Source organism: Nicotiana tomentosiformis, chromosome 6 (assembly GCF_000390325.3).
Source record: "Nicotiana tomentosiformis chromosome 6, ASM39032v3, whole genome shotgun sequence".
Classification (NCBI taxonomy): Eukaryota; Viridiplantae; Streptophyta; class Magnoliopsida; order Solanales; family Solanaceae; genus Nicotiana; species Nicotiana tomentosiformis.
The window spans coordinates 35,135,051-35,147,273 of NC_090817.1; the positions used below are offsets into that span (position 1 = coordinate 35,135,051).

General features: G+C 36.7%; 2 protein-coding genes across 2 annotated transcripts; both read right to left on the bottom strand.

The window, feature by feature from the left end:
- Positions 1-2,172: 2,172 nt before the first annotated feature.
- Positions 2,173-3,083, bottom strand: LOC104088621 (uncharacterized). Its single transcript, XM_009593331.4, has 4 exons — positions 2,821-3,083; positions 2,652-2,701; positions 2,485-2,569; positions 2,173-2,387 (listed from the first exon to the last, which is right to left on the bottom strand). Exons 1-4 carry the CDS (start codon positions 3,044-3,046, stop codon positions 2,341-2,343), a joined length of 408 nt encoding a protein of 135 aa, XP_009591626.1. The 5' UTR covers positions 3,047-3,083; the 3' UTR covers positions 2,173-2,340.
- Positions 3,084-9,160: 6,077 nt separating this feature from the next.
- LOC104088620 (NADH-ubiquinone oxidoreductase 20.9 kDa subunit) lies at positions 9,161-9,899 on the bottom strand. Its single transcript, XM_009593330.4, has 2 exons — positions 9,641-9,899; positions 9,161-9,546 (listed from the first exon to the last, which is right to left on the bottom strand). The coding sequence occupies exons 1-2, from the start codon at positions 9,792-9,794 to the stop codon at positions 9,395-9,397; spliced, it is 306 nt and encodes a 101-aa protein (XP_009591625.1). The 5' UTR covers positions 9,795-9,899; the 3' UTR covers positions 9,161-9,394.
- Positions 9,900-12,223: the final 2,324 nt, after the last annotated feature.

The window sequence follows — 12,223 nt, forward strand, 5'->3', positions numbered from 1 at the left end:
ACTTGTTCCTACTTGCCTTAATTGTATATTCTCATTGTCACATGTTTTACCTGTTTTTATTATCCTTATATTACTCGATGCACTCTATTATGTTATTTCGCTTATGTGAGTCGTTTAGCTATTCTTGTATTGATGAATCGATAAGGTTTGGAATTTTGAGGTGTTAGATATTCTCTGTTGCATCGGTGGTTCTTAAATGTTCCGTACATTTCATCCTCTTTTGTGTTGATATTTCATAAATATTGGTATTGGATTATTTATGTTAATAATTTGATATTGTGGGATCGGGTTGTGCGCCGCAACGGCGTTGAAATGAATTGATATGGTAGGATCGGGTTGCACGCTGCAATGGAACAAGAAATGATATTATATGAAGAGATAAGGACGGAATATGATATTAATAGATGACGATATAGTGTGATAATGGAAATCGGATCATGGTATTGTGTTAATTGTTGGGATCGGGTTGCACGCCGCAACGGATTTGATGTGTTATAGTTATTTGTGGCTGTATAGTTTGTTCTCGGTATTGTGATATGAGATTTGAGATTATGTTATTCTGGGGCCCTCTAATAATTGACCTACGGGTCCGGTTATTTGAGTTTACTATTTTATTTCTATTTCTGTTATTACTGTTTAGTACATGTTATTTATGAGTGGCTTGCCATACCCTTGTCACTACTTCGTCGATGTTAGGCTCGGCACTTACAGAGTACATGAGGCCGGTTGTACTCATGCCAAACTTCTGCACTTGTTGTGCAGATACTGGTGTTGGTCCCAGCAGCGCATAGCGAACGCTGCTCGGATTCAACAACTTTTGGAGACTTGAGGTGGAGTTGTTGGTGTTCGCAGTTCCTAAAATCCCCTTCTATCCTATTTTTACTGTTTTTCTTATTTCAAACAGTTGTATTTCGTTCAGACTTTATCTGACTTTATCTGTAGAATTCTAGAATGCTCATGTATTCGTGACTCCAGATTTCTGGAAAATGTTTAGACTACGCTACGTTGTATTTATCACATTCATTTCAAACTGTTGCAGTTTCTTATTATTAATGTTTGATTTAAATTATTAAAACTGGCTAACTAATTAGCTAATATTGGTTTGCCTCGCAACTGGAATGTTAGGGGCCATCACGACTCCGAGGTTGGGATTTTGGGTTGTGAAAATTATGTTAATTATGAGTTTCAATGATGAAAAATAATATATCACATGTGGTACAGGATCACAAGGAATAAAATAAAGGAATCAAGAAGAAATACCATTCAAGAATAGATTAAGGAAACAATCTATTACCGGGAGCAGTGCAAGGGAAATAATCAACGATTAGAGTGAAAAGGAAGAAGCAGCGGAGATACGGAAGAAGAATCAATCAATGATTCGATAAATGATTGACATAAGCTATTATAGGAAGGTCCCAAATCAAAGGGAAACGAGATCGCAAAAGGGCTGCACTGGAGATCGTTTGAGCCCGCAATCAAGGAATCTATCGCAAATCACTTAAGTAACGAAAAGATATGCCTAGCGGAAGACAAGCTTATCAAGACCACAAATCAAGGAAGATCAACGTAAACTTGACTTTATTCTTGGAAAGAATCAATCTATGATTCTTTTCAAGGATCAACTCCCTTGGGTTTGCAATCTCTCAAGATTCACGTCATTCAAGAGTCAAGAAGGCCTCACGAAATATATATATACATATGTTCCAGACTTGAAGAAAACATACTTTGATCAAACCAAATTCAATCTCTTTGTTCTACTTCAAACAAAACACTGTAGTCTGCTCTAGATTTCTTGTATGACAAAGAAGAGAAGACAGAGAGAAAAGAACATTGGTGAGACATTGTATCAATTATAGAGACAAGAACAAGTGACAAAAGTTGTTGGTGTATAACAACATCAACTCATCTGTACTAAGCCACTTCATACTTGAAAGTGAACACCCTTGCAACCCAAGGGGACTCGACGTAAGATTCACTCTGAATCCGAACCAGTATAAAAATATATTGTGTCATTTACTTTCTGTAATTTATCTTTTTCATCCGATTCCTAAAAAGCCTAGTCGACTAAAACTCAAATTAGTCAACTACTGCGAAAAAGAAAAGAAAACTCATATTTCCTTCCTTTTTATTAATTATTAATTAATCAAGAAGTGTTAGTAATGTTATTTCAGATTCTAAGGCAACTTGGTAATTGACTATATAAGTAAGCGAATACAAACAGTATACTGGAGAGAGTTTCCAAAGTCAAAAAATGCTTGATGTACATGAAGATCCATGTTGAGAATATTTTATCCTAGTAATAGTATAGTATCAAACTTGGCATGAAGCTTCCTCAAAGATTTAACCGGTGAAGAATCTTCTCCAAGACTGCCAGGGTAGAAATCCGCCTGTTTAATTAAATGAAAACAGTAATTAATTATATGTTCTTTCTACTGCATGTTCATTTGAATGCCAAAAATAGAGTAGGAGTAGGATATATAGTACCACAATCAGGACATCGCTTATAAAACTTGTTGTTCTTGAGAACAAGTCCTGAGCCCCCACAAACTTCACATTTCCTTTGTTTCACCTGCCAAATTAAAAAGGGACAAGCAATCAGATTTTTGAAAACGAAGCATATATTCAATTGAAACGTAGGACTGCTACTTAACAATTCTCTTGCTGAACTCGATTCCCGCAACCACGAAAGGTGTCACACCGGCTACCAAAACAATTTCACTAATTTGTTACTCCCAGGAAAAAAGAAGAAGTAAAAAGTCAAGAATTTAACAATAAAAGGAAAAAAGCTTAGAGTAGTAGAAGTGGAATAGTATATATTACCCAAAGAGCCAACAACAATTTGCCAAGTGATATCGGGGTCCGAAGTAGTAAGTGCTGTAATTTCTTCGTTGGCGGAGGCTTTGATTGGCGGCTTCCTTAATTGCTTGTTTTGTTTCTTAAGAAGAAAATGATAGGATTGTTTGTTTAAGGGAAAGGCCTGAAGATTGAATATTGGTTTGGCATCTGAAAATTTTGAAGGCCTGAATACTGGAGCCAATGTCTCCATTGTTGACTCCCTTGTTTGCAGGGGAACGTACAATTATTATTTGGAATAATAGGCTGGTGTTTATCAACCACAAAATTGTCTTCTCGCTCAAATGTCTCCACGTTGACTCCCTTGTTTTTTACTCTCTCCATTTTCCTTAATTAATTTGATTTTATGGCGCTTACCTTTTTTCCTAAATTGTTTTCTTGTTATTAAGTGAGTATACTATTTTTTTTTTCCAAATAAAATGATGATTGATGAGCAGCATTATACAATGGTTCGATTTAATTTGTCATACAAATCTCGAGTGACATTTTATATATAAAGTGTTTCCTGATTCCTGTCAAATATAAATACTAGTAAATAAATAAATGGGATAATACATAAGATGCACCCTTTGGACAAGTATAGGGAGGTAATGAGGTTAAGTGTGAAACTGATTTTTCCGTACAAATACATGGTGTATTTGATGTATTTTCCCTAAATAAATTGCGTAATTGCATACTTCATCTCATTTTTTCTCTTTCGGTATGTTGTGGGTCACTTCGGAACTAAAGAGGGTGTATCTTCAATTTTAAATCATCAAATACTATATCGCATCCAAAAGTGTAGTTCAACGAACGATAAAGCTGAAATGAAGACCATGGGACTAGGAATGAAGACCATGGGACTAGGATTAAATCACATTGGAGGTCGGAAAATAAACCAAATGATTTTGTTCACGTCTTTCTAAATCTACCCAACATTTATTTTGTAAAAGATGCAGTACCGGATTGAATTTTGAAGTTTATGCAAGATGGGCTAAATGGAGTTACCGAATACTAGGGTTGTTTGGTAGGATATATTATGAAAAATAATGCATGTATTAATTTAGGTAATATTAATCTCTTGTTTGATAGTAGTATTTTTCAACTTAGCTTTGGTATTATTAATCACTTGTTTGATAGTATTTTTCAACTTATGTATAACTAATACATGTAGTAATTATACACCATATTCAGTACTATTTTTATACATAGCAAACCATGACCCTTTCAACATCTTTTCCAAATCCTTTCCAGAGTATTTTTGTAAACAAACAAATTTTAAATAAGTTATGATGTGCATGTTATTTTTACTACATCAAACCAAATAGTCGATATGAAATAACTTCAGTATAACTAATCGCAACATTTAATACACCTTATTCAGTTCTATTTTTATAGACCCTACCAAACGACCCCTAAAACTAATAAGAAGGCACATACATGATGGAATAAAGTGTTGCTTGTATGGGTGAAAAGATGCGGCACCCAATGAAATAGTCGAGATGCACACGAGCGGACTTAACACCACCGATATTGTAATGTTTCATTTCTATTTGACCTATAGAACTGCCACGAAAAAGCATTGACCAATCTATTGGTACTACTTTTCAACTTCAACTTCAAATAAAGTTCCTTCGACCAATATTGTAAGTCTGTCAAATATAGTCTAAGCAATTATCTTCATAGAAAGGGGAAGGGCGGGGGCCGGGTTTGGCGACTAGCATAAGAGTTGAGTTTCCAGACATTCGTGTTATAAGTGAATTTCAAATGTTTCCCGAACCCAAATCGTGTATTGTTCAATTCTAAAAACCTGAGACCAGAAAGCCTAAACAAGTTACGAATCGGCAGTTGGCACAAGTTTTAGGCAATGAAACCTTCAAAATGCAGTTGAAATAGGCATAATAACCTATTTCAATCTGGCATAAAGCTATTCATCACTCTTCTAAAAAGAAATGTTAGTCAAAAGAAAGGTCAAGAAGCTAAGACAACCTAGAGGGATATGTTAATCGCCATTATCTCATTCTGAGTCCAGTATCAATAGCAACACTTCCCCATAAAAAAACAAGTCCTAAAGATTTCATAAGCCGCATTCAGTGGACCCAACCAGGCAAAAAGAAATTTTGGAAAACAAGGCAGATACACACAGGCAATGCTTCAGATACTGAAAAAGAAGCTCACATCCACGGAGCAGGTAACCAATTTAAGTACAATAAAACAATCAGATACTAAAAAGAACAGAGTCCAATTAAATAGAAAGAGAATTCTAGGGGGTATGCTACCAGAATACCATGGCAACCTTAGCAATTATGCTAGTCAAGTCACACAAAAAAAGAGCTGCAAACAACTCAACATAAATATTTAAAGGCATGGTTCCACATATGAAAGTTACTCCTGCAGTCATGCTGCAACTTTAGCACTTAACCACTCAAACCACAACAGACCTTCAACCATCACAGAACAAATATTTAAGAAGGATTCATCATATAAGTTTCTTCTGGAGTCATGCTACCCATATTTGATTTCTTGCAACATTAAATACATCAATACACAGTTTAATATTTATGAATGTAATATTTAGCTAGCCGACATCATTATTTAAACCGAATAAATCCTTGCTGCAACTTTCGAGCTAATTAGAAGAGTTGCCTTTAAAGCTTCAAGTCATAACTTTCAAAGAATGGTTGTCAATGAAGAAAACCTATCCTAACCGTCTCTTCTCTATCCAGCACATCTATTTGCACTCACTCTAGCTCGATGATCAAGCAGTTGAAGATTCATATGTTATAACTTGCTTAAATTTTTGTAAAGGTCTTTATCGAAAGATTGTCCTTCACTGAAGTGGTATGGGTATTTTTAAAACATTTCGTGTTGTGCAGCACTTCTATTTTGACACATCCGAGGAAGAGGGCATCACTATCTTCTTCATTTAATGTCTTGTCCTGAAAGGAAGGCATTTGAAGTCCTCATTTTAATCTTGCCACCCCCACTATAATTTCATGATGCAACTAGCAGTCCAATACTATATATTTTGCTTCACCAATATATCTTTCCATCCTCCTCCACAAGGTGCCCCTTCTGGTTTCCGGTGCCAGTTTTCTGGCTAATCAAGACAATAATCAGACTTGGATTTATTTTTATTTTTTGATAATCGAGAAATTCCCAAGGGCCAGTGGTTCCCGGTTTGAAACTCCGTGCAAAATGAGGCCCCTTCTACGCTTCTCCACATAAATACCAGGCTTTTATTTGCGATAAGGTTTGAACCTGTGATGTGCATCTAACTACACCACGTAATGCGCTCTTACCAGTACAACCAAACCCCAGAAACCTTGGGCACACATACTAGGAAACTTCATCCCTAAAATTGTGTTTTCTTGTCAAATACATTCTTCTGGATAAAGAATTTGCCATCATTCCCAAACTGCCATTTCCAGCAAATAAGCTATTTTTGTTTTTGTTGGAACAGGCAAGGAACGTATATATATATTATAAGAAAAGCTTAGCACTAAGATGGTGGTGCTAAGTCAATACAAATAGTGCATCACTATAAACTTGCAATAAGCTTATGAGCTCAAAGTACTCCGATTCATTTGTAGCTGTTTTTTCTTCTTTCTTTTTTTTTTTTTTTTTTGCCGTTTCCCCAGATTGAAACATGCTAAAATGAAACCTTCACATGAATAATTTCTTTCCTGGAAGATTTACATCTTCGGTAATAAATTAACTGAATGATCAACAATGAGGTCCATCGAGAATATTCGTATTTGCGGTAGCTTTACCACTGTTTCTGTTTCTTATTCTTGTTAATTGTACATGTGTGTTACAAAAATTTTTATCTTTCGATATTGGGTAAAATTTTTATTTTTGTATATCCATACAAAAATATGGTTCTCTAAGAAAGGCACCCAATCTTCTGTACAAACAGGGATCTTACACAAACAGGAACCTCATGGTGTTACCAAAAGGAAACTAGAGATAACATACTATTCCCTCCGTTTCAATTTATATGACACACTTTTCTTATTAGTCTGCCAAAAAAAGAATGACATATTTCTATATTTAAAAACAATTCAATTTTAAACTTTCCATTTTACCTATTTTACCCTTAATGAAAGCTTTTGTACAAATGTTATGGCCCACCCAAAGTTTTTACCCTTTATGCTTTAAAGACCACAAGTTTAAAAAGTTTTTTTTTTTTTCCTTCTAAAACTCTATGCCGAGTCAAAGTGGTTATACAAATTGAAATGGAGAGAGTATAAATTAGATTTGCAAATCATTCTCTACTCCTTCAAATGTTCTCCTAATTCTCTTCTTTCATACAACTCATATAAGAGTTAACGGAGAAACATCTCATTCCCAGATACTCATGTTCTCCTAATTCTCTTCTTTCATACAACTCATATAAGAGTTAAACGGAGCAACATCTCATGCCCAGATACTCTTTCTCCCTCAAAAAGCCCAATTGTGTAGTGCTGCCTTTTGTGGTGCCTGCATCACCCATGGCACTCCAAACCAACTTAGGACTACCCACCACAACAACATCGCCTCCTGACAATGCAACAAGAGATGATCCTACATTTCATCTGAATATTTGCACATAAAGCACAAACTCACATAAGTGATTCTTTTCTTTTTCGGGTTTTCCGTTGTTAGTGTAGCACCCCTAGGTCCCAACAACGCGATGAAACACCCCTTCTTGGGCGCCCTAGGAATCCAATTGTTTGGTGTAGAATCTCTCTCTCTCTCTCTCTCTCTCTCTCTCTCTCTCTCTCTCTCTCTCTCTCTCTCTCTCTCTCTCTCTCTCAAACTATGGTAGCAAGATTAGATAGTAAACAAGCATTCCTCCTCACCCGATCTCCACGCGTCCGGTATATCATTCGCCCTGATGTGCTTGTAAAGTAGTTCCACCAAGTTTTCAAACTAAGCTCCCAATCCTCAACATTTCTCTTAAACCTCAAATCCAATGAACTTCCACTTCATGTATCCTAAGGATTTATTGTACTGTCATCTCGCTCTTGCATGACTCTGTAAGTGTTAGGGAAGGCAATCCTCAATGCACTGTCTCCACACCACCTTTGCCCCCACTGTTGATTTGCTATTGTCTCCTACCCTGAAAGTGATATGTCAACGATAGTCTCCCCATCCTTTCATAATGCAACTCCAAGTCGATATTCAAATGTTTGCTTCTTTTTTTATGTGATGTACAGTTTCTCGTTGGTATATAAAATTTCTTTAATTACCAAAAAAAGAAAGAAATAAAAATCATACCTTGATGATCAATACTTCAACAACTAGAAAGACGTCACTTCTTGCTGAGTCAAAAATCTCATATGACTATTTTGCAAATTGATGTCCAAAATGTATTAAAAAAAATGCAGATATGTTATCTATTCTCCCATCAGAGCACCTAGTGCGCCACAGGGAGCTCCTACCCTCCGCATTTCATTATTTTTCTGCATTGGGGATAATGCAAGATTTTTGGTTGGGGATGGGGTAGCTTATTTTTGGAGATGACTGATATCATGCACATATGTGTTAGTGACTATGTATTGCTTTTGTTTTGTGTTGCCCTTGGTTTTTCTTAGCCATGGTTCTTTTCCAAGGGTGTTAATTTTCTGTTGACTTGTTCCATTCACTAGATAATTTGTTCAAAGGACAGTTGAGTTTTGATGAAATGACGTTCCCTTTTTCTTTTGTCCCGACTTAAAGGAAGGCATGAAGTTCACTTCAAGATAAAAATTACAAATGAAAAAGATGTTCGAGCAATTGATAAGATCTAACACACAAACAAATGTAGGGCAATTCGTAACATGATGTTTTGGTCCTCCACCTACTTCCAAATCAATTATTATACATCTAAAACAATTATTACAGACTAATATACTGTGAAGGCAAAAGAGTAACTTCTCTTATTAACAAAGCGGAAATGGTTGAAGTTAAAGTTAAAAACAGGACAAAATGCCCTTATGAAACATGGTAAATGATAAATTCTTCAGAAAGGGATGAAAGAGCAGGAGAGGAAAACTCAAATACCAGGCTTAGTCATGATCCAATTTACTAGTATACTCTGGCTAAGTTGCTTGAAAAGAATCCCCTTCCTCCTCCTCCCCCTGCTAAACAAAATATACACACACAGAGAATAACCCAAACAGGTAAAGTGCACTTCTCCGGTACATCTTCAACTAGTGGCATAGAAAATGCCCAGTATGTAAGACTAAAATGATTCAAATCAATTGAGTTCTCAATCACCTCAGGTCAGTGCTTAATAGAGGTTAGGTAAAATAAGCAATTTATTTGCACCATACCAAAAGGAATGCAATCCAACACTAGAACATCATGTCACACACATATATTTGCAAAAGGCGACCAATTAGAGAGTCAACCCAAAAGAAGAATTATTCATAGTACAATAAGCAAGTGACAGTAGGGCAGCAACTAAAGTCTGATTATTTCATGATATCAGTTTCATCAAAAAATTCAAATCAGAAAGGGCCAACTCCCCTCTTACATGGTTTCTCCACCAAGACAAACAAATCCAGAAAATCCAAAAACAAAATAAAAAGACAGTTTAGCGTTTCCTGTACTTAGCTACCTCTCCTTCATTGGGGAAAAAACCCATGAGCCTTCCAGCTGAATTCTGGTAAGCGTACATGAATCCTCCCATAACCCCAATTAAACCTCCTGTTACCATTGATGGGCCCCTTATCCCTGGCTTTATTCCTACACAAATCAAATACAAAAATTAAATATAACTAATCAAGAAACAACCAAATCGATATGAAAATGTGAATAGAAAATGATTTTTAAAAAGTACCAGAGAGGTAGCCGACAGTGACAGAGATGCCGGCGATAGTAGTAAGGCGAAGGTAATCAAGAGTGTTGAAGTTGGCAACGGTTTTAGTAAAAGGAGGGTTTCGATCTATAACTGGGTATTCCGGCTTTGCCGATGCGGTAATGTCTGTGTTCATCTTTCTTCTTCTTCTCTCTTGGGTTTTGATATTCTTCGCTCGTCTTCCGTCTTGCTAAATGGGGCGACGTGATTTTGAGATGGGTTTTAAACTTTTAGATGGGGAGAGAACGTGAGTTTTAACCAAAATGGTCCTTAACTTTTCATCCTTGGGCACATACGATTCTTAATTTGTTAAACTAGAATACTCATAGTCCAATTAACGTAAGGATTTAAATGTCACGAACCGGAAATTTCACCCTCGGGACCGTGATGGCGCCTAACATTTCACTTGTTAGACAAGCCAATATTAGAATAGTTTTAAACCATTTTTAACAAATCAAATTAACTGAATTAAACTGAAATAACTGTAATAAAAATGAAATAAAGTATGAAAAGTCATAACAACCGAAATATATAAATACAACCCAGAACTGGTGTTACAAGTGCACGAGCAACTAGAATAATACATATAATGGTTTGAATAAAAGTAAACTAATCTGAAAAGAAGTAAAACATCTAGGATGAAGTAGAAGAAGACTTTAGGGTTGCGGACGCGAGCGGTTGTACTTCAAGTCTCCGTCAAATGTTCGATCCGAGCTATCCACTGATCGCCGCTGGGACCGACTCCAAAGTCTGTACAAGAAGTGTGGAGTATAGTATGAGTACAACCGACCCTATGTACTCTATAGTGTCGAGCCTAACCTCGACGAAGTAGTGACGAGGCTAAGGCGGGTCACTTACAATAACCTGTACGCAGTGTAATAATAATGACATGAAAGGACATACAGGAATATAGTGTAGTTAACTCATGACAGTAACCTCAATCCTCGAAAACCAATAAAACCAGAATTACGAATCCTTAAAATCTCGTATGTAAACACCGAAGCCAAAATATTACAACAAGGAATACAAAACACACAAACCACTACGGCGCGCAACCCGATCCTACCATAGAAACACAATCCTCCCTTATTCCTCCATTTAAATATTAATAATAACAAGTAAAATATATGTTGCGGCGCGCAACCCGATCCCACCATATAATCAGAATCAATATCATAATCCTCCCTTATTTCACCTGTTGCAGCGTGCAACCCGATCCTACCGTATCAATATCAATCGTCCCTTATTCCACTTATTGTGGGGTGCAACCCGATCCCACCGTATCAATAACAATCCTCCCTTATTCCACTTATTGCGGGGTGCAACCCGATCCATAAACACAATTCGATAAATAAAACCAATCGAACAACTCAAACCACAAGAATTTCTACGATTAACGAATATGAAAGCTGAACCATAAGGGAAATCTAGTACCAAATCAAGAAGTTACTAAAATTAATACTAAGTAGCAAGACAAGTCAAATAAATGGCAACTAAAGGGTACAAGTAAGTCAATTAAGACAAGTAGCAATTAAATAATGGGAGCATGGTAGAAACTAACATTTCAATGCGAGAATAATAAATGACAAGTAGTAAATTAAGGCATGGGAAGCAATTAAAGCATGTAATAGTTAAGATATAGAATAAAATATTTAATGAAATACGGAAAAGCATGGAAACAAGTATTTTGACGGCGTATATACACTCGTCACCTCGCATATACGCCGCTACACATGAATTTCACATAGCACATAGCTCAAGGGTTCCTAATTCCCTCAAATCAAGGTTAAACCCAATACTTACATTGCTCCGCAAGCAAATCAAAGCTCTACCAGGGCCTTTTCTCTAAAATCCGTCTCCAAACCAATCGAATCTAACCAAAATCGACTCAACAACATCAAATAATGCTAGAAAAATTAATTACAATGCATAAAGTTAAGATCTTTACACCTTTCCCAAAAGTCAACCCCGGGTCCACTTGGTCAAAACCCGAGATTCAGACCAAAATCCATTTACCTATTCACCTTGAGTCCGATTATGTAATTAGTTTCGAAATCCGACCCAAATTTGAGGTCTAAATCCGAAATTTGCAAAAAAATCCCAATTCTTCCCAAATCCCTAATTTTCTACCATGAAAGAACAAAGATTAAGGCTAGAAATTAATGGGTGATGATGAAAAATGGAAGAAAATAAGTTAAAGTATACTAACCTATGAAAGGGTAATTAAATTTCTCCTCCAAATCGCCTCTAGGCCGAGCTCTAATGAAACGATGGTGAAAATGGGTGAAATCCTAATATTTAGAAGTTTAAATGACTGGGCGTCAGGTGTTGATTGCGTTTGCGAGACCTGACGTGTTCGCGAAGAGTACTGCTCTGATGGCCATCGCGATCGCGACATACTCTATGAATTCGCGTAGGCTTAGCCCACCTCGCGTTCGCTAGCCTGGGCTCGCGTTCGCGTAGAGTAATAGTTCCATCCCCCAGTTTTCCTTCCTAACCCTATGTGTTCGCAAGGGAATGGCCGCGTTTGCGAAGGGCAGGCCCCCCACTGCTCCGCGTTCGCGA